General features: G+C 47.8%; 1 protein-coding gene and 1 long non-coding RNA gene across 2 annotated transcripts in view; one reads left to right on the top strand and one right to left on the bottom strand.

The window, feature by feature from the left end:
* Positions 1-17196, bottom strand: part of atg3 (autophagy related 3) — a 52049-nt gene extending 34853 nt beyond the window's left edge. Inside the window, 1 exon segment of the mRNA XM_038802075.1 lies at positions 16979-17196. Within this exon segment, the coding sequence (XP_038658003.1) occupies positions 16979-17050 (72 nt within the window). The 5' untranslated portion in view covers positions 17051-17196.
* An 87-nt stretch (positions 17197-17283) lies between these two features.
* LOC119968988 overlaps positions 17284-27442 on the top strand; it is a 29782-nt gene continuing 19623 nt past the window's right edge. The window contains exon 1 of the long non-coding RNA XR_005461273.1: positions 17284-17417. This is a non-coding gene — a long non-coding RNA (uncharacterized LOC119968988). The remainder of the gene's footprint in view (positions 17418-27442) is intronic.

Below are 27442 nucleotides of genomic sequence, written 5' to 3' on the forward strand. Positions count from 1 at the left end.
GACAAAGCAGTACTTGTGTTAGCTTTGTAAAGAGTTCCAGGGTCTCTGAAATTGGGTATAAAGCAGTATAAAGATGATTTCTTGAGGTATGGTTTTAATTGGACCAATGCAAGTCAGGATGCAAAGCCCATGTTTGTTATATGCAGGGAAGTACTGGCCAGTTTAGCTCACTTGGCTAGACAGCTGGTTCATGATGCAGAGGGAGGACAGCAGCGCGGGTTCAGTTCCTGTACCGACTGAGGTTATTCATAAAGGTCCCACCTTCTCAACTTTGCTCCTCACCTGAGTTGTGGTGATCCTCAGGTTAAATCACCAGCAGTCAGCTCTCCGCCTCAAAAGGGAAAGCAGCCTATGGTCATCTGGGACTATGGTGACTTTACTTAGTTCCTGGATGTTGAACGTTTAAAACCCTCAAAACATCAGAGGCATTTGAAGACTAAGCATGGCAAATTAGAGGACAAACCTCTTGATTTTTTTTCAAAGGACGTAGCGAGAACTTAAATCGTCAGCTGAAGTCCTTAGCAGATATGTAACATTAAACGACAACACAAGTGAGATTGTGAGGACCAAGCAAGCTCATCTGGCCAGCGTGGGTCGCAAAGGTCGGCCGGTTGGTAAAAGCGGATCCCGGGAAAAAAGTTGTAAAAACACTGTTTTTTTTAAAAAAAAGTAATTTTTATTGGAATTTTTTACAGAAAATATAAAATATAACAACAAACAATGAAATGCAACAAAATAACCCATAACAACTGTAACACCCCCCAGACCGTATCAACGCATGTATCATATCTCCCCCACCCCCAACAAGAGAACTTAAAAATAAATTTAAATTAAATAAACAAACATAGACATCGTCCCCCCTCCTTTTCCCCCCGCCCCCCCATTTCCCTCCCCGCCCCCCCATTTCCCTCCCCCCCTCTTCCCTCCCCCCCTCTCCCCTCTTCCCTCCCCCCCCTCTTCCCTCTTCCCTCCCCCCCTCTTCCCTCTTCCCTCCCCCCCTCTTCCCTCTCCCCCCCCCCCGGGTTGCTGCTGCTGCTGTCACAGTACCCTATCGTTGAGCCAGAAAGTTGAGGAAAGGTTGCCACCGCCTAAAGAACCCTTGTACCAATCCTGTCAGGGCGAATTTGACTTTCTCTAGCTTAATAAAACCTGCCATGTCATTGATCCAGGTCTCCCCGCTTGGGGGCCTCGCATCCTTCCATTGTAGCAAAATCCTTCGCCGGGCTACTAGGGACGCAAAGGCCAGCACACCGGCCTCTTTCGCCTCCTGCACTCCCGGCTCCACCCCAACCCCAAAAATCGCGAGTCCCCATCCTGGCTTGACCCTGGATCCCACCACCCTTGACACTGTCCTCGTCACCCCCTTCCAGAACTCCTCCAGTGCCGGGCATGCCCAGAACATATGGGCATGGTTCGCTGGACTCCCCGAGCACCTGACACACCTGTCTTCACCCCCAAAGAACCTACTCATCCTCGTCCCAGTCATGTGGGCCCGGTGCAGCACCTTGAACTGGATGAGGCTAAGCCGCGCACACGAGGAGGAAGAATGAACCCTCTCCAGGGCATCAGCCCATGTCCCGTCCGCGATCTGTTCCCCCAGTTCCCCCTCCCATTTAGTTTTCAGCTCCTCTACTGACGCCTCCTCCACCTCCTGCATAACCTTGTAGATATCAGATATCTTCCCCTCTCCGACCCAGACTCCCGAAAGCACCCTGTCGCTCACCCCCCTCGCGGGAAGCGAAGGGAATCCCTCCACCTGCCGTCTAGCAAATGCCTTTACCTGCAGATACCTGAACATGTTTCCCGGGGGAGCCCAAATTTCTCCTCCAACTCCCCCAGGTTCGCAAACCTCCCATCAATAAACAGGTCCCTCAGCTGTCTGATGCCCGCTCTGTGCCAACCCTGAAATCCCCCATCAATGTTCCCCGGGACGAACCTATGGTTTCCCCCTTAACGGAGCCTCCATCGAGCCCCAAACTTCTCCCCTATGTCGCCTCCACTGCCCCCAAATCTTGAGGATAGCCGCCACTACCGGACTCGTGGTATACCTCGCAGGAGAGAGTGGCCACGGCGCCGTTACCAGGGCCCCCAGGCTTGTATCTCCACAGGACGCCCTCTCCGTCCGTTTCCATGTTTCCATGTTGCCCCCTCCCCCTCCATCACCCACTTGCGCACCATCGACACATTGGCCGCCCAGTAGTACCCCGAGAGATTGGGTAACGCCAGCCCCCCCCCCCATCTCTACCCCGCTCCAAGAAGACCCTCTTCACCCTCGGGGTCCCATGCGCCCAAACAAAGCTCATGATGCTGCTGGTCACCCTTCTAAAAAAGGCCCTAGGGATAAAGATGGGCAAACACTGGAAGAGGAAAAAGAACCTCGGGAGAACCGTCATTTTGACGGACTGCACTCTACCCGCCAACAATAGCGGCACCATGTCCCACCTTTTAAATTCCTCCTCCATCTGCTCCACCAGCCTGGTAAAATTAAGCTTATGGAGAGTCCCCCAACTCCTGGCCACCTGCACCCCCAGATATCTCAAACTCTTCACTGCCCTCTTAAATGGGAGCCTCCCAATTCCCTCCTCCTGATCTCCCGGGTGTACTACAAATACCTCGCTCTTGCCTAAATTTAACTTATAGCCCGAGAAGCCCCCAAATTCCACTAACAGCTCCATCACCCCGGCATTCCCCCTTCTGGGTCCGCCACATACAACAGCAGGTCGTCCGCATACAGCGATACCCGATGTTCCTCCCCACCCCGCACCAGACCCCTCCATCTCCCTGACTCCCTCAACGCCATAGCCAGAGGTTCAATTGCCAGTGCAAAGAGCAAGGGGGACAGGGGGCACCCCTGCCTGGTCCCACGGTAGAGCCTAAAGTACTCCGATCTCCTTCCATTTGTAACTACACTCGCCATCGGAGCCGCGTAGAGCAGCCTCACCTATTTGATGAATCCCTCCCCAAATCCGAACCGCTCCAACACCTCCCACAGGTACCCCCACTCAACTCTATCAAACGCTTTCTCTGCATCCAGCGCCACCACTATCCCCGCCTCCCCCTCCACTGCCGGCATCATGATAACATTTAGCAGTCTCCGCACATTCGTGTTGAGCTGCCGTCCCTTGACAAATCCTGTCTGATCTTCGTGTATCACCCCTGGCACACAATCCTCTATCCTGGTGGCCAGGATCTTCGCCAGCAACTTGGCATCAACATTGAGGAGCGAGATAGGCCTGTATGATCCACACTGCAAGGGGTCCTTATCCCGCTTTAGGATCAGAGGGATCAGTGCCCGCGACATCGTCGGGGGCAAAGCCCCCCCTCCCATGCCTCATTGAAGGCTGGCACCAATAGGGATCCGCATACTTTTTATAAAATTCCACCGGGAACCCGTCCGGCCCCGGGGCCTTACCTGACTGCATTTGTCCAATCCCCCTGACCAGCTCCTCCAACTCTATCGGCGGCCCCCAGCCCCTCTACCAGCTCCTCTTGAACCCTTGGGAAACATAGCCTGTTCATGAAGCTCTCCATCCCCTCTCTCCCCATCGGAGGTTCCGACCAGTACAGTTCCTCGTAGAAGTCCCTAAAGACCCCGTTTACTTCTGTCCCCTTCTGCACTACATTCCCACCCGCATCCGTCACTCCACCAATTTCCCTAGCCGCATCTCGCCTACGGAGCTGATGCGCCAACATCCTGCTTGCCTTCTCCCCATTCTCATATACCGCGCCCTGCGCCCTCCTCCACTGTGTCTCCGCCTTTCTGGTGGTCAACAAGTCAAATTTGGCCTGCAAACTACGCCGTTCCCCCAGCAACCCCTCCTCCGGTGCCTCCGCGTATCTCCTGTCCACATCCAGGAGCTCCCCCACCAGTCTCTCCCTCTCCTTCCTCCTTTCCCTATGGGCCCGGATGGAGATCAGCTCCCCCCGGATCACTGCTTTCAGAGCCTCCCAGACCATCCCCACCCGGACCTCCCCCGTGTCATTGGTAACAAGATACCCCTCAATACTTCTCCGGACCTTCCTACACACCTCATCAGCCAGCATCCCCACATCCAGGCGCCAGAGCGGGCGCTGGTCCCGCGCCTCCCCCATCTCCAGATCAACCCAGTACGGAGCATGGTCTGAAATCGCTATGGCCGAATACTTGGCATCCTGCACCCTCGGGATCAATCCCCTGCTCAGGACGAAAAAATCTATTCGGAATAAACCCTATGGACATGAGAGAAAAAGGAATACTCCCGCGCTCTCGGTCTCCCAAACCTCCAGGGATCCACCCCTCCCATCTGGTCCATGAATCCCCTCAGTACTTTGGCCGCCGCCGGTCTCCTACCCGTCCTTGAACTGGACCGGTCCAGTGGGGGATCCAGCACTGTGTTAAAGTCTCCCCCCATGATCAGGCCCCCTGCCTCCAGGTCCGGAATGCAGCCCAACAAGCACCTCATGAAGCCAGCATCATCCCAATTCGGGGCATATACATTAACCAGCAACACCTTCTCTACCTGCAGCCTACCCTTCACCATAATATATCTGCCCTCCTTGTCCGACACCACCTCAGCCGCCTCGAACGCCACCCTCTTCCCCACCAGAATCGCCACCCCCCCGGTTCTTCGCATCCAATCCTGAGTGAAAAACCTGCCCCACCCACCCCTTCCTCAAACGAACCTGGTCCGCCACCTTCAAGTGGGTCTCCTGGAGCATAGCCACGTCCGCCTTCAACCCCTTCAGATGAGAAAATACCCTCGTTCTCTTAACCGGCCCATTCAGCCCCCTCACGTTCCAGGTAATCAGCCGGATCAGAGGGCAACCCGCCCCCCTCCCCCGCCGGCTAGCCATAGCTTATTGACTGCTCACCCCAGGCCAGCTCGCCCCGCCCAACCCGTTCCCCCTGGCGATAACGCCTCTCCTCTACCCCCCCCCCCCCCCCCCCCGGCCCACACCAGCTCCTTCCTCGCCATTCCAGCAGCAACCCGGTATCCCCCCCCCAGGCTAGAACCCCTCCTAGCCGCCACGCACCCTCCATGGTACTTCCGTGAGTCAGCTGACTTCTGCTGACCCCGGCAGCTCCCACCAAAACCCATCCCCTCCCGGCATGGGGTCATCCCCCTCTTGCCACACTTCCTTGGCACCGCTTCAGCGCGGGAAAGAAAACCAGTAGAGGCCACGCCCCCACCGCCAGCTCCGCTCCCCCGCCCGGGAAACCAGAGGAAAGCCCGCGCTTTCACACTGCCACACCCCACCCTTCTGATGCAGCTCCCCAAAATCTAGTTTCACCCCAACCCCCAGCCCCGTACAGAAGAGAACATATAAAATACAAACCCCCAACATTCCCCACATACCCCACACCCAACAGACAGACCCACCCGGAAACAGAGCAAAAAGAAAACCAGCATAAAAAAAACACACCTGTCAAAGTTAAAGAACAGCAACAGCGGAAACAGCAACGGCCATATTGTGTCCCCAGGCCCTAGTTCGAGTCCAGCTTCTCCGCCTGTACAAAGGCCCACGCCTCCTCCGGGGACTCAAAGTAGTGGTACAGGTCCTTGTATGTCACCCACAGGCGCGCAGACTGCAGCATTCCAAATCTGACCTGCTTGGCATGCAGCACCGCCTTCGTCCGGTTGAACCCGGCCCGCCGCTTAGCCACCTCCGCACTCCAGTCCTGGTAGATTCTCACTACCGAATTCTCCCACTTGCTGCTCCGCTCTTTCTTGGCCCAGCGCAGCACACACTCCCGGTCGCTGAATTGATGGAACCGCACCAGCACCGCCCTCGGGGGCTCATTTGCCTTAGGCCTCCTGGCCAGCACTCTGTGAGCTCCCTCAAGCTCCAGGGGCAAATGGAAGGACCCCGCCCCATCAACGGGCTCAACATCGTGGTCACATACGCTGGGAAATCCGACCCCTCCAGCCCCTCCGCCAGGCCCAGGATCCTCAAATTCTTTCGCCTCATGCGAATGCCCAGCTCCTCCAAGCGGTCTTGCCACTTTTTGTGAAGTGCCTCGTGCAACTCCACTTTCCCCACGATGATCACGGCCTTCTCCTCCCTCTCAGCAGCCTGCTGCTGCAACTCCCGAATGGACGCCTCCTGGGCCGCCTGGGTCCCAAGCAGCTTGTTGGTAGTCGCATTCAGGGAGTCCAGCAGCTCAGCCTTCAGCTCCGCAAAACAGCGTAGAAGAGAGGCCTGCTGCTCCTGCGCCCACTTCCACCAGCCGCCATTTTGTCCTTCTTCCCCCGCTTTTCTTGGGGAGCTGCTGCAGCTTTTTCCTTTGCCCCACTCCGGGTAAGCACCATAAATTATGGGGAATGCTCCTCTAGACACCTTCCCCCACTGGGATTCATCGAAACAGCGCCGTTTGGGGCCCTCAAATCGGCCCAAAAGTCCTTAAGTAGCAGGAGCTGCCGAACATGCGGCTTAGCTCCGCATAGCCGCAACCGGAAGTCCGGAAAAACACTTAACATACAGTTTTTGCAAACATGCCATTGAAAATATATTTTTGGTGTTTCCTATTAATATGAGGGGATGATGAAGAACTAAATAAAGGTTTGTTTATGAATTTAAATTTTGATCTCCTTTGTCACATTACTGTGCGCCAGTATTGTGAAAGTACTCATAAGGTCATCTATTATGATCACAACTGCTTCTCAATCCAACAAATTTGATTTCAGTTCAAAGACTTGAGGTCTGAAGTTGTCACAACAGTCAAAGGCAATCTAGGCATCATAACTGATTAAGAAAAAGGATCCCCCAGTAAAATAATGCAACAAGACCACTGTGGCCTAGAGCTCTATCAAATTATTGTCGTTTTTTAACAAACTTTAATAATACTACATGGCTTTCCTGGAAAAAAAAACACAGAATGCCTGTTGAGAGAGATATAACGGGAATTATGGAGTCATATAACCTGTTATACCGAGTAAAGGATTGAACCGGAAACATATCCTCCAGCACATATCCTCTGGTTACAAATAAACAATTCTGGGTGTCATGGTTTCTCGAGAGTACAAAATCCAATGTCTGGCAAGATTGCAAGTCAAAACCCTGCTTGTGCTATCTCCTCAAATTGCTGTTATTTCCTTGTATGTTAGATGACAAAACTAACTAAGTTGGCATGTATGCCAACATAATATACACACTGTCAATATAAAAAAAACACTTCAGCAAAATAAATCAAGAGACAAAACACTTTTCATCTTGCAAATGCAAAAATAAATACCACTGATCAAGTTGTTTATATGTAAAGCAGCCAAGAAGATGATTAGTTCTCAAAACAATTTGGCCATCCTTTGGGAGACATGAGCTAATTTACATTCAAATTCCAGCCCTTGTTCATCCTTCAAAGAGGTGCGGCAGGATTTTCTGTCCAGTGACTCCGGAATCGTGAAATACGATCGGGTGCAGCATTCGGAGAGGGGGTACAAAGAGTGCCCTATAGTGTGCTGCCACTTGTGTCACTGACTGGGCGGCATCTGTCAGGACCGGGAGTAGTAGTGGGGGGCTGCCAGGAGGTGAGCTGTGTGGTCGAGGTGGCCTGGCATGGACCACCGTAGCTGCAGCCTGCAAGGCGGCCATCCAGCTGCGCACGCCACTGACTGCCCTTGACGTCATTAACTATGAACTTGACGTCACATGTCGCATGGGTGCCTTTTCCCCCCCACCAGGCCATTCCCCTGATAGCCTCTGGCCCCAGCTAACCCATCAACGGGGTGAGCGTGCTCCAGCGTAGCCAGTGCCCGTCTTGGCTGGGATGAAGGTCGGCATGCATTGGAATGGCACAAATTCCACATGGCGCCAGTACTAGCCCATTAACGGGACCCGAATTGCTCTGGGACCAGCACGACTTTCGTGAACGTAGGACACTCACGATTCAACCCCGGCATCAGAACTTAGTCTCTCAAATGGAGAATCGAGCCAATGATATCAATTGCAAGTTTTAAAAATCTGGACATTTACATATAGAACATAGAACAGTACAGCACAGAACAGGCCCTTCGGCCCTCAATGTTGTGCCGAGCCATGATCACCCTACTCAACCCACGTATCCACCCCACACCCGTAACCCAACAACCCCCCCTTAACCTTACTTTTATTAGGACACTACGGGCAATTTAGCATGGCCAATCCACCTAACCCGCACATCTTTGGACTGTGGGAGGAAACCGGAGCACCCGGAGGAAACCATACTTGTAATTTAAAGGGGTGAATTTCAGGGCCATTTTCTGGCCTCTAGTGTGATATACTAGAATTACAGGGTGGCTGTATCATGTCTTGTACTCATGATTTCTTGAACATAGGAGAGAAATCTTTGTGACTCAAATCTGTTTATGTAAACTGCGGTTTTGCTGTGAGCACAAACTAAAAGTGCTGAATTCAAAAAAAAAAATGTTGAAGTACCAATTCATGTTTTTTTTCACAATTACGGGGCAATTTAGTGTGGCCAATCCACCTACCCTGCACATCCTTGGGTTGTGGGTGTGAGACCCACACAGACATGGGGAAATGTGCAAATTCCACACAGACAGTGACGTGGGGCTGGGATCCAACCTGGGTCCTCGGTGCAGTGAGGCAGCAGTGCTAACGATTGCACCACCGTACCACCCAAAAAGTGCTGAACTTAAAAAAAGCAAAATTGGAATTACAATTTAAAAGTGCCCTAACGATAAGAATTGGTGGGAGATGTGATGAAGATCAGTCACTAATCAAACAGGCTATTTAAAAATAATACACAAATCCTGAAATGGTAGTTACCTGCACTGTCAGAGCCCAGTAAAACATAGATTTGCTCGTCTGACAGAAATGGATCAGGATTAGCCATTGTAAAGCTTTTCAGAAGTGCTTAAGAAAGATCCAAAAGGAATTATGTAGCACCAGCCAGGAAATAGGGAAGTTTAGTTCAAGCACAAGGAGGAAGAAAATCTCAACAGCACAAAATAGCTATTAAACCCAAACTCATTCCCAATGTTTTTAAGAAGCTGACAGACACTCTGAAAGCCGCCGCTTTGGACTATCAGCCGATCAATTTGAATGGACATTTGGAATTTGGGCAGGAAACAGTACCACTTAGCTGGAAAGCTCTTACTGCATTCCCTCAGGTTAATGCCAAATTCCATGTGAACTATAACATTGTGAAGCACACAACCCTAAATAGTTCTTCTCACACCAGATGGATGTAGGCATAAACTGAAAATACTGCAGAAAAGTCAGGTGCACAGTTACTGTTCACACCTGGCAATAAATATGAATGGTGTTTCAAAACTGGAGGGGAGAATGAAAAAAATTCTGAAGAAATTTGGGAAATTTTATTCAGGATCATTTTCTGGAAGTTGGTAAGGACATGGGTGTTTGTTCAGGGTATATATACATATTTATATATATGGCACAAAATAGTTTGGACATAAAATTAACAAAACTCTCTCTTCCAAGTAGCCTCACTTTGAATTGTTCCAGTGCCAGTCCCAATTTTGAATTGATGCAATAGTTGTAGCTCCATGCAAAACAAAACCACATCACAAAGATGTAGAATATAAAGATAGGAGCTAGAAAAATATAAACGGAAAGAAAAGGAACCATAAGATATCACCAGGATGCAGGCAGTCAGGGTGAAAGTCCACCACAGCAGTTAATACATAGTATATAGAACATACAGTGCAGAAGGCCATTCGGCCCATCGAGTCTGCGCCAATCCACTTAAGCCCTCACTTCAACCCTATCCCTGTAACCCAATAACCCTCCTAACCTTTTTGGTCACTAAGGGCAATTTATCATGGTTAATCCACCTAACCTGCACGTCTTTGGACTGTGGGAGGAAACCGGAGCGCCCGGAGGAAACGCACGCAGACATGGGGAGAACGTGCAGACTCCGCAAGACAGTGTCCCAGCAGGGAATTGAACCTGGCACCCTGGCGCTGTGAAGCCATAGTGCTATACACTTGTGCTACCGTGCTGCCCCAAAGTTCTTCTCCAAACTAATATATGAGGAGGTACATTTCAGTCAATGGAGGATATTACCACTAAAGGAACGCGAGTTGAGTTCAGCATATATACTTATATTTCCATTCTACTGATCAATTTCTTTGAAGCATTTTGCAACTTCTTCCATTCTCATCTGTCTGAAACCAGAGAGAGACAATGATAGGCCAGAAAAAGTGAATGGGAGGTTCACAGTGAACTGAAGGTTAAACTGAAGCAGTAGGGTTAAATCATAGGTTTTGCAGAAGGTTGAGTCTTACTGGGCCAGATTTTGAAGCACAATTAGCTCGATGGCACAGTGGTTAGCATTGTTGCCTTACAGCTCCAGGGACACAGGTTTAATTCCAGCCTCGGGTGACCGTCTGTGTGGGATCATTGAAAGAGGCCATTTAGGCCATCTGTTCTGCGCCGACTCTTTGAAAGACCACCCGACCTAGGCCCTATCCCCTGCCCGGTAACCTCACCCAGAGTTTTAACTTCCTCCCAGTGTGTGCGTGGGTTTCCCCTGGGCGCTCCGGTTTCCTCCCACAGTCCAAAGATGTGCGGGTTAGGTGGATTGGCCATGCTAAATTGCCACTTTTTGTCCAAAATGTTAGGTTGGGTTACTGTGTTATGGGGATAGGGTGGAGATAGGGTGGAGCAGGGTGCTCTTTCCAAGGCCAGTGCAGACTCGATGGGCCGAATGGCCTCTTTCTGCAGTGCAAATTCTATGATTCTATGAACATGCTTGATGTGATTGGATATTGGAGAGGCCTTGCAATTTTTAGCGAGCACACAATGCACTAATCTGAAAGACTAAACTGATAGTTGTGGTGGACCAACCAATTCTATTCCAAATGATTCGCCATTTGAAACACCAATAATGAACCAGCAAGAATTTTGTCTAATTTCTACATTTTGTACCTTTAACTTTTGGTTGCAAGAGGTAGTCTCTCAATTTGAAATACTTAATGAGGATGCCCTCACACCAATTTAAAAGTCAAAATGGAATGATTTTAACATGAAATCTTAAAAAAAAAAGATATCTTGTTAAAAAGTAGAATCTATGCTTTTTAGCATGATTTATCCGACTTAAATATCACTTACTAAATTGATTTACTGATCAAAATTATTCTTTATAAAAATCTCAATTTTAATTTTTATAAATGTCGACTAAAAATATGATTTTCCAACACTCTTCTTTCAGTTTTTGTGGTGCAGCAGCTGTAAACTATGCCCACAGCTGCCTGTCATTTTGTTTGAAATAGCCTGCATTGCTGGGCCTCACTGCAATCCACACCGGAGGGAAATCCCCTTCAAGGAACTGGATATTCTGGTCACTGGGATTGCGAAAATCTATTCCATATTAGCGGACAAGTGCTGCCATTGTTGGCAAAGAAGCTATTGAATCCTGGGTACCTTACAAATGATGTAGATATTAGAAAGGTTAAAAGTATATTCTATTTTGTAGTCAATAAGGCAGAACAAAGATAAAAAGCAGAGAAAAATACCCAGAGTAAAACACTAAAAACGCACTACTTCCTTAGAGTGTAGATAGTTTGCAAAATGTTTAAGTATTTTCTGTTTTGTCTTTTTTGTGAAGGAAATTGTTTTAGACATGGACTCACACAAACATCAAATTACACATTATTCTGCACAAAGTAAGTCTATTGAAAACACAGCCCTTCATCCTGGGACGATCTTGATGGCAGGAAGGATGAATTATACAAAATGCCATAGACTTTGGCAGGACCAAAAGATCGTAACAGCAGTCAACGGCGAGCTAGCTTTGCTGCCAAAAAACAGCAGGGGGTGAAATCCTGGCCATCCTGTCTATCCAGCTCAGGTTTGAGCTCTCTATTTAATTCTACTCATATCCTTTATACCAAGTTTTTAACTAATTTATTTAAAAATATGCCACTTGCAGCAATATATTCCTTTTTTTCAAGTCAACAGAATTCTTCTAAATTCTCCCCTTTTTCTTCAAAAATCTCATTCCCATGTCTATGCTGCCTTTTTAATCTATTGCCCTGCTAGTAAAATTTATCTTTCACTATATGTTGTCAACCATTTCATAATTTTTGGATAGTGGAGAGAAATGAAACAAGGCAAAGGAATGCTGGGGCAAGTTTAACTAACCTTCTCACCCTTGCCATAATTAAGCTATTATTTTTTTCCCCATGGCAATTAGTCTCTCTTTAAGCTAGTACCCAAACCATACCTTTTATAAATACACATTTTATATTTAAATAAGTCACTTCTTGTATTCAATGCCCCCTAATATAATGCCTATTTGACATTTTATGGCTTTCTTAACCTGCAATCCTAATTTTGAAAAGATATTTACTAAAACCTCCGATCTTTCTGTTCCACCACTCCATTGAAAATTTCACATTTACAGTATAGTTCTAACATCCTTTCTTTTATCTAGGAAGTACTTCACAAATAAAGACATTGACTCGGGAAATTATGTGGAAAAAGTGTCCTTCTGGAGTTCTTCATATTCTTGCTCAATTTTCCCATGGCATACAGCTGTCGGCAGGATAATTGAACATCCTTCCTCCCTCCCAATGAGAATGCTATCAAGTTTGATGGCCCTTCTCTCTGGATCTTTCCTCCCAAACTCCTGATTTGGTTCATTCCTTCTTTCCCCCTTCTCTTCGGCCCGTTCCACCTTCCCACCAACAGCTGCCTTCTAAAGCCTCACTGAAAACCTACTTCTTCAGTCTTGCTTTTGATTCCCACCTTTACTTCCCACAATTGCTTCCTGGTTTCATAAGCTCCCCTTGCTTGCAATCCCCTCTTTTGAAATGTTGTAGAATTTTTTCTATATCAAATGCACCACATTAATGTAAACTATTGTCATCAGCAAAGTTTAATATCATTTCTTCTATTCATGAAAAACAACTAGCTGGATGTCACAATGAGAAAAACAGACGTCTGTAAAAAATAAGATGAAATGAGTTGAAAATCATGTGCATTCGTTCAATATCAAATCCATGATGTTAATATTTCATCACTGAGATACATATAATACTGTAAAATTAATGGAGTATAACACTCATAATCTCAAGAAGAACATAACACAAATTATCTGCATGCTGAAGGGGACCGATGAAGTGATCAGGACCATCTATTTTGAGCATATATATGAAACAGTTCCTGTTCATGCTTTTGGAGATGATACAAATGACTGCATCAGTTCACTTCAACACTTTTGCAAAAAAATGTCATGGTAGACCAGATGGCCATGTTGGTGACCTTCACAATGTGGAGCGAATGGTAATGGTGTGGGAATGAAGGGCAAACTGGCCCATCTTTCAGGGAAAAAGGTCCATTAACAGTGCATCTCAAACTATCTGATGTGGCGTACCGGCAGTTTTTTTTTTTCAATGTGCCAGGGACCGGTGAGCGAAACAAGCCAATCCAGGATTACTGTCTCTTTCTTTTCTGGAAACACTCCAAGTACCGGCAGACGATGGCTCGCGTACCGGCACCGGTACGCGTACCACACTTTGAGAAGCACTGCATTAGTAGACATACACTAGTGGCTCATGAGACGAAAGATGAATCAGGCAACGGTGGAAATATTGAGAGCTCTATCTTAGAGCCGCATCTTTAACTACACATTTGGCCAATGTTTCCAGGAGGTGGTCCTTGTACCCAAGACTGGTGGCATTCCTTTCTCATGCTCCTTTTACAGACCTCCTCTTTGATTTGATTTGTCACATGTACTAAAGTACAGTGAAAAGTATTTTCCTGCGGCCAAGGGAATGTACACAGTGCGTACATAGTAGACAAAAAAAAAAGAATAATCAACAGAGTACATTGACAAATGGTACATCGACAAACTGATTGGTTACAGTGTGGAACAAGGGGCCAAACAAAGCAAATATATGAGCAAGAGCAACATATACAAGAGGGTGTCGTGAGTAGTGTTCTTACAGGGAACAGATCAGTCCGAGGAAGAGTAGTTGAGGAATCTAGTAGCTGTAGTCTTGCCATTGGGTGTTCTTGAAGAATTGTGTCCCTTCAATCTGGAGGTTCATCCAGGTAGGTTTCATCTGAGCAAGGGTCTCCCAGGTGTTAGAGAAGAGTTATGTTCCCCTGTGCTCAAGTTAGAATTGGAGTTTTAATTGTTCAATAGACCACACTTATTGTTTTATAGACTGCATATATAAAAGGGGGAAACAGATAGCACTGTGTTGTTGGTGGTGAAATGATTGTTGGACACAATAAACATTAAGCCAAAGAAGTCAAGAATTGCTTTCTAGTCCTTATTGTAGTGTTATCTTCAGAACATAGCATCAGGCATTGATGTAAATGTTGCATTTCTTGAGCGAAGCCTTCAGGGTATCTTTGAAGCACTCCTTTGTTTTCCTCTTGTTTGGGAGCCTTCCTTGAGCTGGGCAAAAATAATTTGCTTTGGCAATCAGGACTCTAGCATTCTAGGCATGCGGCTAGCCCAGTGGAGTTGGTTTTGGATTATCATGGCCTTGATGCAGGTGCTCTAGGCTGATGTGGAGACAGCATTGATGGCACCTCTCTGCAGTCTTGAGGTAGCGTCTATATGTAGTCCAGTTTTCTGAGCCATAGAAAAGACTGTCTTATACACAAGGATCTTAGTATCAGCACGGATGTTGCAGTCCTCGAAGGCTCTTGCCCTTAGGCATCTGAAGGTGACACTCAACAGATTGGATACAATGTTGGCTCAATGGTCACAAACAAATGTGACAGTTCAGCTTCTCCAATGAGAAAGGAATGGAAGTATATCTAATTATGTTCAATGAAGAAGGATGGAAGGAGACTAATGTGAAGCATAAACTGTTGGACATTTGGCATGCGCCTGTGCTGGAAATGTATATACTATGTACAAGGCTGGCCAATTTATTGTAGGATGCAAAATTATACCAAAATAGAAATAAATGATAAAAGAATAAAATGCTTAAAGACCAAAGCAACAGAAATCTGGAAATTCTGGTAGAATCTCTTTCCAATGTCCTTTAAACTGTAACATCATTATAACTCCATAGAATTGCACCTTGCAACAGTAACGTAACATGTTGTTCAAACAAGTGGACTAAACAGAAGCATCGTAGCCAAAAAAATACTAATCATGTCACAGATACTAATTTTGAGATGGCTTTCCCAGTAGATACTCCTGACTGGACAGCCATCATAAATAACTTGCTCTATTTTTGGAATGGCAATGTTGTTTGAGAAATCATTGAAACTATTGAAACATGCAAGATGCTGAAGGATGTGACAGTATAGACACTGGGAGGTTGTATCCCCTGGCTAGAAAATCTTGAATATGGGGCCACATCACTCAGAACTAGATGAGGAGAGATTTCTTCACTCAAAAGGGTTGAGAACCTTTGGAATTTACGATCATAGAGAATGTGGATGTTCCATCGTGAATATTTTTTAAGGCCGAGATTGCTGGAGTTTTGGTCTATCAAAGGGATGTGGCAGACGGTGGGAAGATGGAGCCAAAGATCAGCCACGTTTGTATCAAGTGTCAGAGCAGGTTTGACTTACTGTATGTTTCACTCCTGCTGCTTCTATTTCTTAGTTCTTATGGTTTCTTGATTCACTGTAAGTAATTTATATATCCAGAGTCCAGTCTTATTTTGAAGATCATATTTATCCTCCTGTCAAAACCTGTCGATAGTTTCATGCTCCTTCTCTCCTCACACAAAGTAATTGGAAAACCTTTCCACCAGCAGTTGATTTAAAACCATGTGTCATTTGGACAATAGACACAAATGTTTTTGCAAATATATTCATGACTAGCCCAAACCTGCCAATTAAAAAAATTTCAACCAACAAATAAATATTTTTAGTTAAAGTTATGGAATTTAGAAACACATTATTCATAGGGGTTGTCACAAAAAATTAGGCCGATTTTAATTATTTTCAATTCAATAATTTTAGACACGACACCTTCACGACATACATTCTGCATTCTGATTTATGCAGAAGATATGGTTTCCAACACCACAGTTCGTGACAAGGTCTGAAAAAAGGACTTGTATCAAACATTTAACCTGTGACTTCTCTCTACATTTCAACGATCTGCAACTTTTTAAAGAACACAATTTTGCATCTCAAGTTCTGGAAAAAGAAAACTCTTCAAAAGATTATGAATGTTGAGAAATATCATACATAAAAGGAAATCGATTGTACTTAAAAGAGAAAGTTGCAAGGCATTGGGAAAGAACAGGATTGGGACAAATAGTAACTCTTTTAGAGTCAGCACAGGCACAGAGGGACGCAGGGCCTCCTTCGGTGCTACATTATCTAAGATTTTACACTACTAACAATAATTCCTTCTTAATACTGCATACATAGACCACAAGTAAAAACAAATCAACAGTACACTTTTACTACTGCTATTATAGTAGCAAATGAAATGAAAGTAAATATCTTAAACTGGTTCTGCAACTTCCAGCTCAAATTCTGCACCATCTACTCAGAACCTCTCCAATGCAGCTTGGGTTCTAGGTACCGAGATTCCCATTTCCACCCAGGATTATAAAAAGTAGAATTTCACCTTGAACTAACCCCCTAAAGAAATTTCGCTCTCAAAATGTCCAAGTTGGGTACAACAATCAGCCTTTGTATATTATTTGGCTTGTTTATGTAGTGTTTTGAATTTAAAAGCCGTATAAGTTACCAACTTGTTAACTGGCATAGAGAAGAAGCAGAGACAGCGACATTCACCAAAGATCAGTGAGACGGATTGTTGAAGAGTTCGTGACCGGTCAATATGACAATTTACATTACACAGATGAGGGAATTCTGGACATTACCTGATCGTGAGGAACAGAATGGATTAGCAGCTCCAGTCATTCAGTGAACATCTGGCCAGTCAGTCAGAGCTTGCCTTCCAAAGCCAGGTATTTGGTTGAGTTATCTGGTTCTGGCTGCTGGATGGACCAGCCACTCAATGCCTGGACCCTGGCTCGGAGGGTCAATGTTGTCCATCGGCGCGTTTTGGTGACCACAGGCCTGAACAGACACCACTCACCTTAAGTACCGGCGTCAGGAACTCTGCCACTCCGAGCGCAGTCCCTTTGACAGTGTTAATGACGTTCTGCATGTCGGCAGCCCGCTCGGCCTTGAGCACGCGGCAGTCACTGGCCGTCAGCGGGTTTGCAGCCAAGGCGCTCTTCGCCCTCTCCTCACCCTGCTCCCTCCTCCTCCTCAACAAGTTCCGCACTGACGCATGCGCGCACACCCCTCCCTCACAGGCCGCCGCGCGTGACACGGGCGACGTCGGCCGGGGAGCTCAGCGCGTGCCCTGCGCGATGAGGTCACTGAGGGGGCAGGCCGGCGGCGCACGCGCACTGTCTGACAGAGGCAGGTGTTGAGCGGCCTGTGGCTGAGGTGGAGGGGAGATTTTCCTTTCTGTCGGTTCTCAGGCAATGGCGGGCCGGGCTCAACAGCAACTGTGCGCGAACTTTCAGGTGAGCTGTGCCCCGTCGCCGAAAAGTTGAATTGATAAGTTGAATTGGTGCAGGATTGTTTGTTTGACTCTAGAGTCCAGTGGAGCGAAGCCGGCAAATGCCACCATCTGGCTAAGGAATGGGGTAGGGGCAGACTGGCTGGTGCTGGGTCTCCGCTGGGGAGAGTCCAGCTAATATGGTGAGATGTGGCAGTATCATTTCAGGGATTTTCTGTGCGCACTTTAAACATTGCCACTGAGCAACTCCAGATCAAGAAATAGTGCGTAGATGATTTATCGCGCAGATGGAGGCCATTCGGCCCATTGTGCCTGTGCCGGCCGCAAAAGAGTTATGCCACCATGCAGCTCTTGGGCAGTGGTGCTGGACGTTACGACACCTCTTAACTACTTTTAAAGTGCCCCTCTTGAGTGCCAGATCCCCATCACCCTCTAGGTACAAAAATTCCACCTCCACCCAAACCAAAACAACATTAATCAAACGTTACAAGGTGCCTCGCCAGAGCGTTTTAACACAAAATGGGTTTTTTAAAGGTGGAGGTGGAGAGTTTAGGAAGGGAATTCTAGTTTTAGGACTCCTGTACGAGAATCTCAACAATTGTCAATTTGTAAGACTGAGGGAAGACTATTAAACCACATGAGTGATAACACTGACCAATAGGTATAATGTAAAAAAGTTTTCATTTAAACACAATCAATCACATTAGTGACATTAATATCTTTCCAATTAAGTGTTAAAACTGTTAACGAAAAACAGGGGAAATTTCAACTCCCTATCTACACCCTGCCACTGTATATTTCAAGTAAGCAACCCAATAGAGTTCAAATGCCACTTATAAATAAAATTAATAATCAGGGTTACTTGCGTCTCTGTGCAGACCTTTGGAAAGCGACCTGAAAATCCCTCTGTCTTGTCAGACTAAAGTCCTACGGGAAACTACAAAACTTAGGGAACTGGAGCTCGAGCTGGATGAACTTCGGATCATTCGGGAGGCAGAGGTGGTCATGGATAGTAGCTTCAGGGATGTAGTTACTCTGAAGAATGAAGAAAGATGGATGATGATGAGAGGGGCATGGAGGAAGCAGTCAGTACAGAATCCCCTGTGGTCGTTCCCCTTAGTAACAAGTATACCGCTTTGGATACTGGTGGGGGGGGACAACTTACCAGGGGTAAGCCACGGTGACCAGATCTCCAGCACTGAGTCTGTCGCTGTGGCTCAGAAGGGAAGGGGGGAGAGCAATAGTTATTGGGGACTCAATAGTTAGAGAGACAGATAGAAGGTTCTGTGGCAATGAAAGAGACTAACGGATGGTGTGTTGCCTCCCGGGTGGCAGGGTCCGTGACGTCTTGGACCGTGTTTTCAGAATCCTTAAGGGGGAGGGGGAACAGTTACAAGTCGTGGTTCACATCGGTACCAACGACATAGGTAAGAGAAGGGACGGGAATTTAAAACATGAATTTAGGGAGCTAGGGTGGAAGCCTAGAGCCAGGACAAACTATGTTGTCACCTCTGGTTTGTTGCCGGTGCCACGTGCTAGCGAGTTGAGGAACAGGAAGAGAGTGCAGATAAACACGTGGCTGCAGGGATGGTGTAGGAGGGAGGTTTCAGTTACGTGGATAATTGGAGCACATCTGGGGAAGGTGAGACCTGTACAAACGGGACAGTTTGCACCTAAACCAGAGGGACACCAATATCCTGGGAGGAAAATTTGCTACGGCTCTTCGGGGGGTGGTTTAAACTAATTTGTCAGGGGATGGGAAAATGAGCTGTAGTACGGAAGCCAGTGTTGAGAGTAGTGAGGTACTGACGAGGGTATCAAGGTTGCAGGAATGTACTGGCAGGCAGGTAGGTGGGTTGAAGTGTGTCTACTTTAATGCAAGGAGCATCCGAAATAAGGTAGGTGAACTTGGAGTGTGGATTGGTACTTGGGACTACGATGTTGTGGCCATTACGGAGACATGGTTAGAACAGGGACAGGAATGGTTATTGGAAGTTCCGGGGTATAGATGTTTCAGTAAAAGTAGGGAAGGTGGTAAAAGAGGTGGAGGAGTAGCATTGTTAATCAAGGCTAGTTTAACTGCTGCAGAAAGGCAGTTTGAGGGGGATCTGCCTATTGAGGTAATATGGGCTGAAGTTAGAAATAGGAACGGAGCGGTCACATTGTTAGGAGTTTCCTATAGGCCCCCAAATAGTAACAGCGATGTTGGGGAACAAAATTGCAAAGCAGATTATGGATAGGTGTGGAGGTCTCAGGGTAGTTATCATGGGTGACTTTAACTTTCCAAATATTGATTGGAACCTCTATAGGGCGAACAGTTCAGATGGGGCAGTTTTTGTGCAATGTGTGCAGGAGGGTTTCCTGACGCAATGTGTGGATAGGCCGACAAGAGGTGGGGCCACATTGGATTTGGAACTGGGTAATGAACGGGCCAAGTGTTAGATTTGTTTGTGGGAGAGCACTTTGGAGATAGTGACCACAATTTGGTGTCTTTCACTTGCAAAGGAGAGGGATAGGGCCATACGGCAGGGCAAGGTTAATAATTGGGGGAGGGGTAATTATGATGCAATTAGGCAAGAAGCAGGGAGCATAAGATGGGAACAGAAACTGTCAGGGAAAGGCACAAATGAAAAGTGGAGCTTGTTCAAGCAACAAATACTGCGTGTTCTTGATAGGTATGTCCCTGTCAGGCAGGGAGGAAATGGCTGTGTGAGGGAACCATGGTTCACAAAGGAGGTTGAATGTCTTGTTAAGAGGAACAAGGAAGCGTATGTAAGAATGCGAAAACGCGGTTCAGTTGGGTCGTTTGAGGGTTACAAGGTAGCGAGGAATGAGCTAAAAAAGGGCTTAGGAGAGCTAGGAGGAGGCATGAGAAGTCCTTGGCGGGTTGGATCAAGGAAAGCCAAAAGGCTTTTTACTCTTGTGAGGAATAAAAGAATGACCAGGGTGAGGTTAGGGCCGGTCAAGGACAGTAGTGGGAACTTGTGCATGGAGTCAGAAGAAATAGGAGAGGCGTTGAATGAATACTTTTCTTCAGTGTTCACCGAGGAGTGGGCCTATGGTTTTGAGGATGAGGGTGATATAGGCGGGTAGGCTGGAGGAGGTAGATGTTCTGAGGGAAGATGTATTAGCAATTTTGAAAAAAACCTGAGGGTCGACAAGTCCCCTGGGCCAGATGGAGTATATCCTAGGATACTTTGGGAGGCAAGGGATGAGATTTGAAAGCCTTTGGCTTTGATCTTTGGGTCCTCGCTGTCCACGGGGATAGTGCCAGAGGACTGGAGAGTGGCGAATGTTGTTCCTCTGTTGAAGAAAGGGAATAGGAATGGACCCTGGTAATTATAGGCCGGTTAGTCTTTCTTCGGTGGTCGGTAAGTTATTGGAAAGGGTCCTAAGGGATAGGATTAATGACCATTTGGAAAGAAGCAGCTTAATCCGGGATAGTCAATACGGATTCGTGAAGGGTAAGTCTTGCCTCACAAATTTGATTGAATTCTTTGAGGAGGTAACTAAGTGTGTAGATGAAGGTTGAGCAGTTGATATCGTATACATGGATTTCAGTAAGGCATTTGATAAGGTTCCCCATGGTCGGCTCATGAAGAAAGTAAGGAGGTGTGGGATAGAGAGAAATTTGGCCAATTGGACCAATTGGATAAGTAACTGGCTATCACATAGAAGACAGAGGATGGTGGCGGATGGAAAAATTTTCAGACTGGAGACCAGTTGCCAGCGGTGTACCACAGGGATCAGTGCTTGGTCCTCTGCTATTTGTGATTTTTATAACTGACTTGGAGGAGGGGAGGGGCCTGAAGGGTGGGTCAGTAAATTTGCTGGTGACACCAAGATTGGTGGAGTAGTGGATGAGGGTGGAGGGCTGTTGTAGGCTGCAAAGAGACATTGATAGGATGCAGAGCTGGGCCGAAAAATGGCAGATGGAATTTAACACTGATAAGTGCGAGGTGATTCATTTTGGTAGGACAAATTTGAATGCGGATTACAGGGTCAACGGCAGGGTTCTGAGGAATGTGGAGGAACAGATAGATCTTGGGGTTCATGTCATGCCATTCAAGTGGATAGAGCCGTGAAGAAGGCCTATAGTATGTTAGCGTTTATAACAGGGGGCTTGAGTTTAAGAGCCGTGGGGTTATGCTGCAACTGTACAGGACCCTGGTGAGGACCACATTGGGAGTATTGTGTGCAGTTCTGGTCACCTCATTATAGGAATGATGTGGAAGCATTAGAAAGGGTGCAAAGGTGATTACCAGGATGCTGCCTGGATTGGAGAGTAGGTCTTATGAGGAAAGGTGAGGGAGCCAGGGCTTTTATCATTGGAGCGAAGGAGGATGAGAGGCAACTTATAGAGGTTTATAAGATGATGAGGGGGATAGATAGGTGGACGTTCAGAGACGATTTCCTTGGGTGGATGTAGCTGTTACAAGAGGGCATAACTATAAGGTTTGGGGTGTGAGATATAGGAGGGATGTCCGAGGTAGGTTCTTTACTCAGAGAATGGTTAGGGTGTGGAATGGACTGCCTGCTGTGATAGTGAAGTCGGACACTTTAGGAACTTTCAAGCGGTTATTGGATAGGCACATGGAGCACACCAGAATGACCGGGAGTGGGATAGCTTGATCATAGTTTCGGACAAAGCTCGGCACAACATCAAGGGCCGAAGGGCCTGTTCTGTGATGTACTGTTCTATGTTCTGCAGACAGGCCTGGCTTCGCCCATCTGAATTCCAAGCATAAGGCATTCTCCAGTCTCCCACTAAGATGTCCCATGACCTGCTTAGCTCGGACTAAACACAATCCCTCATAAATTATCTACGCACCAGTGAACCTCATAAACAATATTCATTAGCCACCTATATGTAAATAAGCAAATGGTTAAAATCAATGATTATCTCACAGTATGGCCCCTTAATCACAGTTTCGGCAGACATACTGAACCCAAGGTTTTTAATAACATGGCAACAAAGTATATACAACAATTTTCAAAAGTCATCAGACCATAGATTAGGGCCTAGGCAGTTGAAGACGTGGCCAACAATGGTAGAGGAATTAAATCAGAATGCGAAAAAGGACAGATGAGTGCAGATGTACCAAGGTTGTGGGGCTCAAAGAGGAAGAGGGGCGGGGGTGAGATTATGGAATGGTTTGAAAACAAGTGTGTGCGTTTTAAAATCCAAGTTATTGCTTGGCCCCAGCGAGTGTAGGGTGCTGGTTGAATGGAATTTGATGTCAGATAAGGCACGGGCAGTAGAGGTTTGGATGACCCCCAGTTTATGGAAGGTAGAATGTGGGGAGGACCAGGCAGGAGTACGGGAGTAGTTAAGTCTAGAGGTAATAACACAAATTAGGGTTTGACAGCAGATGAGGTGAGGTCAGAACATAGAACATACAGTGCAGAAGGAGGCCATTCTGCACCGACCCACTTCAGCCCTCACTTCCACCCTATCCCATAACCCAGTAACCCTTCCTAACCTCTTTGGTCACTAAGGGCAATTTATCATGCCCAATCCATCTAACCTGCATGTCTTTGTCAGGTAAATTATGAAGGTGGAAATAGACCATCTTAATAATTGTAGGTAGAATGTGCAAACTCACATCCTGTGACAGCCATGGTGTGAGTGGTCACACATTTGGCAGCTCCCGTTCAAGGCTGTTTTTATTTTTGGACCTTTTCCCCATTTATAGCGTGGATGCTTTGTGCAAAAGGTGTACGGGTGACTGGAGCAAGTTTGACTCCACTGGTGGGGCTGGTGATGGATCCACGGACCAGTAGTGGGTTGAGAAGAATGGAGCAGTTGGAGCAGGAGAATCTTCATGCGACACAGGTTAATATGGTGGCAGGTAAAGGGTCTGCCTTGCCTGCCCAATGGTCGACCGACCAACTGGTGGAACTTTTAAATTAAAAGTTTAACCGAGAGAGGAGGGAGGCCCAGGAGGACCTAGCCTTTGCAGTGGAACCGTTAAAAACAAGAATTGACCGTGGAGGAAGCGGTGAGGGAGCAGCTGGCCTCGTTGGCGGCCGAAATAGGTGTGATGCGGAAGTTAAAGGAGAAGGTGGAGGAATTGGAGAACCCGCTCCCGAAGGCAGAACCTCCTGAAGGGCGCGGGTATGTGGCCAAGATGCTGGAGAAGTTGATGGGGGAAGGGCCTTTGACCGGCCCCTTGAAGTCGACGGAGCTCACAGGGCGCAGATGAGGAAGCTGCAAGTGGATGAGCTGCAGAGGGCAATGGTGGTGCGTCTTTACTTGTTGCTGGACAAGGAGAATATACTGAGATGGGTGAGGCAGACAAGGAGATGTACTTGGGAGGGGAGTGAGCTTTGGGCGTTTCAGGACCTGGTGAAGAGGAGAACAGAGTTTAATCGGGTGAAGGCTACCCTCTTTAAAAAGGGGGTGACGTTTGGGATGTTGTACCCGGCTCGCTCTGGGTGTCTTTAGTAGCCGGAGAACATTATAATATAATATAATTTTTCACAAGTAGGCTTGCATTAATTGCTGCAATGAAATTACTGTGAAAACCCCGAGTCGCCACATTCCGGCGCCTGTTCGGGTACACTGAGGGAGAATTCAGAATGTCCAAATTACCTAGCGGCACGTCTTTCGGGACTTGTGGGAGGAAACAGGAGCATCCGGAGAAAACCCACACAGACACTGGGACACGTACAGACTCAACACAGATAGTGACCCAAGCCGGGATTTGAACTGGGACCCTGGAGCTGTGAAGCAACAGTGTTAACCATTTGTGCTGCCCCATTATTTGGAACACCAGAGCAGGCAATGGAGGTTTTAATAGACAATGGACTTGCAGAATAAGGAGGAGATGGGTGCTTTTATGTCTGTTTTTTCCTGTATCTTTTATATGGTTGTTGGAGAACTTTTCTCTTTCGAGATGTTTTGTTGTGATTGAGAGCGAGTGCACCTTTTTTCTCGATGTATTGTTTGTGAGGTGTGCGAGGGAGGGGAACCAGCGGGGGAGTTAGGAGACTTGGGCGGGCGCTGCCAGTCTGGCTGGGTGGGCTACCAGGAGCACAGTGGAGGGAGTGATCAGGTGGTTAGTGTAGTAGAGGGGGATGGGGTAGTTCTGTTTAAGAGAAGGGGAAGGGGTGGTTGCCGACAAAGGTGTTGTTGCTGTGTCATAGCATGGGCGGGAGTGGTGACAGTGGACATCTGAGGGTAGGCCTGGAGGGTCACGTGGCATGGGCCGGAGTCTGGTCTAAGCAGGGTATGGTTGATCGGGAAGGGAGTGGGGGGAGGTGGCAGTGTGCCCTCCAACCAGATTGTTCATGTGGAACGTGAGTTGGCTGAATAGGCCAATTAAATAGTCACATGTTTTCACGCACCTGAGGAGTTTGGAAGGCGGACATGGCCTTTTTACAAGAAACAATTGAAGATCGGGGATCAGACGAGGCTAAGGAAAGGGTGTGTGGGGCAAGTCTTCCATTTGGCATTAGACGTGAAGACGCGGGGTGGGTAGCTCCCATTCGCTGCTGGTAAATAAACGGGTGCCGTTTGAGGTGTGGGTTTTCGTAGCAGATTCGGGGGGGGGAGGAGTTTGTGATGGTGAGTGGGAAGCTGGAGGGGATGCCAGTGGTCCTGATAAATGTTTATGCCCCAAATTGGGACAATGTGGAGTTTGAGGCGAATGCTGGGGAAGATCCCGGACCTGGACTTGCACTGATTGATTATAGGGGAGGACTTTAACACGTCATTGATCCAGGGTTAGACTGGCTGAGGTCGGAAGGGTGTCGGTGGTGGTGAAGGAGCTGAAGGGATCTATGGAGGTTTGAGAGGCAGAGGGCGAAAGAGTTTTCATACGTCTCCCATGTGCACAGGGTGTACTTTCGAATTTTTTTTTTTTGTGGTAGGTACAACGTTATTGGCGGGGGTGGTCAACTCTGGGTACTCGGCAATCGTGGTTTCAGACCACGCGCCACATTGAATGGACCTTCAGGTAGACTGGCATTGGAGGGGGGGGGGGGGGGGAACAGCACCCACAGTGGAGGCTGGGCGGAGGGCTGTTAGTGGATGAGGAGGTGTGTGAACGAGTGAGAGCTGCCTTTCGGGGGTGTGTGGAACTAAACGATACAGATGAGGTCTCGGCCACCACGCTATGGGAGGCACTCAAGGCAGTGATTAAGGGGAGTTCATATTGATCCGGGTGCACAGGGAGAAGGAGGAGTGAGCAGAGATGGCAAGGTTGGTGGATGAAATTCTGCGGGCAGACAGGAGAGGAGGTATTCGGAGGCACAGAGGCAGGATTGTTGAAGGAGAGGCAGAAGCTTCAGATGGAGTTCGGACTGGGGTCCACGGGGAAGGCAGTGGGGCAGTTGTGGAGGACCAGAGGGGCAGAGTATGGGGAGAAGGCTAGTATGATGATGGCCCACCAACTCGGGAAGCAGGAGGCGGCGAAGGTGGTTGGAAAGGTGAAGGAATATTAAGGGTGGAGAGGTATGGGACCCAGTGGGGGTGAACGGGGTATTTGAGGAGTTTTACAGGAGGCTTTATAAATGAGAGCCACCGACAGGGGGGAGGGAGTGCAGCGGTTCCTAGACGGGTTTGAGTTCCCCAAGGTGGAGGAGGGGCTGGGAGCATCCATTGGATTGGTGGAGCTGATGGAGGGTGTGGGGGCGATGCAGGCAGGGAAGGCCCCGGGCCTAGATGGTTTTCTGGTAGAATTTTCTAAAAGGTTTTTGGGAGACCTGGGGTCCCTGCTAGTAAGGGCATTTAATGAGGTGAGGGAGAATGCTACCCCCTTCCCCCCGCCAACATTAATGCAGGCAGGCCTCAATACCTTTAATCTTGAAGAAGGGCAAGGATCCATAGCAATGTGGGTCCTACCGCCCAATATCATTGAATGTCGGCGCCAGGTTGTTGGCAAAGATTTCAGCCTCGTGGATTGAGGACTGTGTGCCGGAGATAATCATAGAGTTTACAGTGCAGAAGGAGGCCATTTGGCCCATCGAGTCTGCACCGGCCCTTGGAAAGAGCACCCTTCCCAAGCCCACACCACCCCGTTTCCACATCTACACCCTATCAGCGTAACCCCAACTAACCTTTTTTGGACACCAAGGGCCATTTTTAGCACAGCCAATCCACCTAACCTGCACATCTTTCGACTATGGGAGGAAACAGGAGCACCCGGAGGAAACTCACGCAGACACGGGGAGAACATGCATGGTGAAGCAACTGTGCTAACTGTGATAGGGGAAGACCAGACAGGGTTTGTAAAGGCGAGGCATCTGCCAGCTAATGTTAGACGTCTTGTTGTTAGGCATCTGTCGAACATTATAATGATGCCCTTGGAGGGACAGTATGTGGAGGAGCTATGGATGCAGAGAAGGCCTTTGATCGGATGGAATGGGAATATTTGTGGTCGGTACTGAGGCGGTTTGGGTTCGGGCAGGGGTTTGTGGGCTGGGTCCAGTTGTTGTATCAGGCAGCGTGTGTAAGAACGAACCGGGTGAGTTTGGGATATTTTGGGTTGCATCGTGGAACAAGGCAGGGATGCCCACTCCCCCCATTGCTCTTTACCGTGACGATAGAGGCACCGGCAATGGCGCTTAGAGCGTCAAGGGGTTGGAAAGGGATTGTGTGGGGAGGGGAGGAGCATAGGGTCTCACTATATGCAGACGACCTGCTGCTCTACATATCGGATCCATTGGGAAGTATTGGAGGGATCATGGACGTTTTGGTGGAATTCGGCCGGTTCTCTGGGTAGAAGAAACATGGGGAAGAGTGAGGTCTTTTCAATCCAGGGCAGGGGGCAGGAGAGGAGATTGGGCCAGCTGCTGTTTCTGGTAATGGGGGAGAGTTTGGCGTGGGGGTGGGAGCAATTACATAAATTGAATTTAACCTGGTTGGTGGAGCAAGCAAAGGGGGATTTTAAGAGGTGGGAAGTGCTCCTGTTGTCAGCGGGGCAGGTGCAGTCTTTGAAGATGACGGCAGAACATAGAACAGTACAGCACAGAACAGGCCCTTCGGCCCTCGATGTTGTGCCGAGCATTGTCCAAAACCAAAAT

Source organism: Scyliorhinus canicula, chromosome 7, assembly GCF_902713615.1.
Source record: "Scyliorhinus canicula chromosome 7, sScyCan1.1, whole genome shotgun sequence".
Taxonomy (NCBI): domain Eukaryota; kingdom Metazoa; phylum Chordata; class Chondrichthyes; order Carcharhiniformes; family Scyliorhinidae; genus Scyliorhinus; species Scyliorhinus canicula.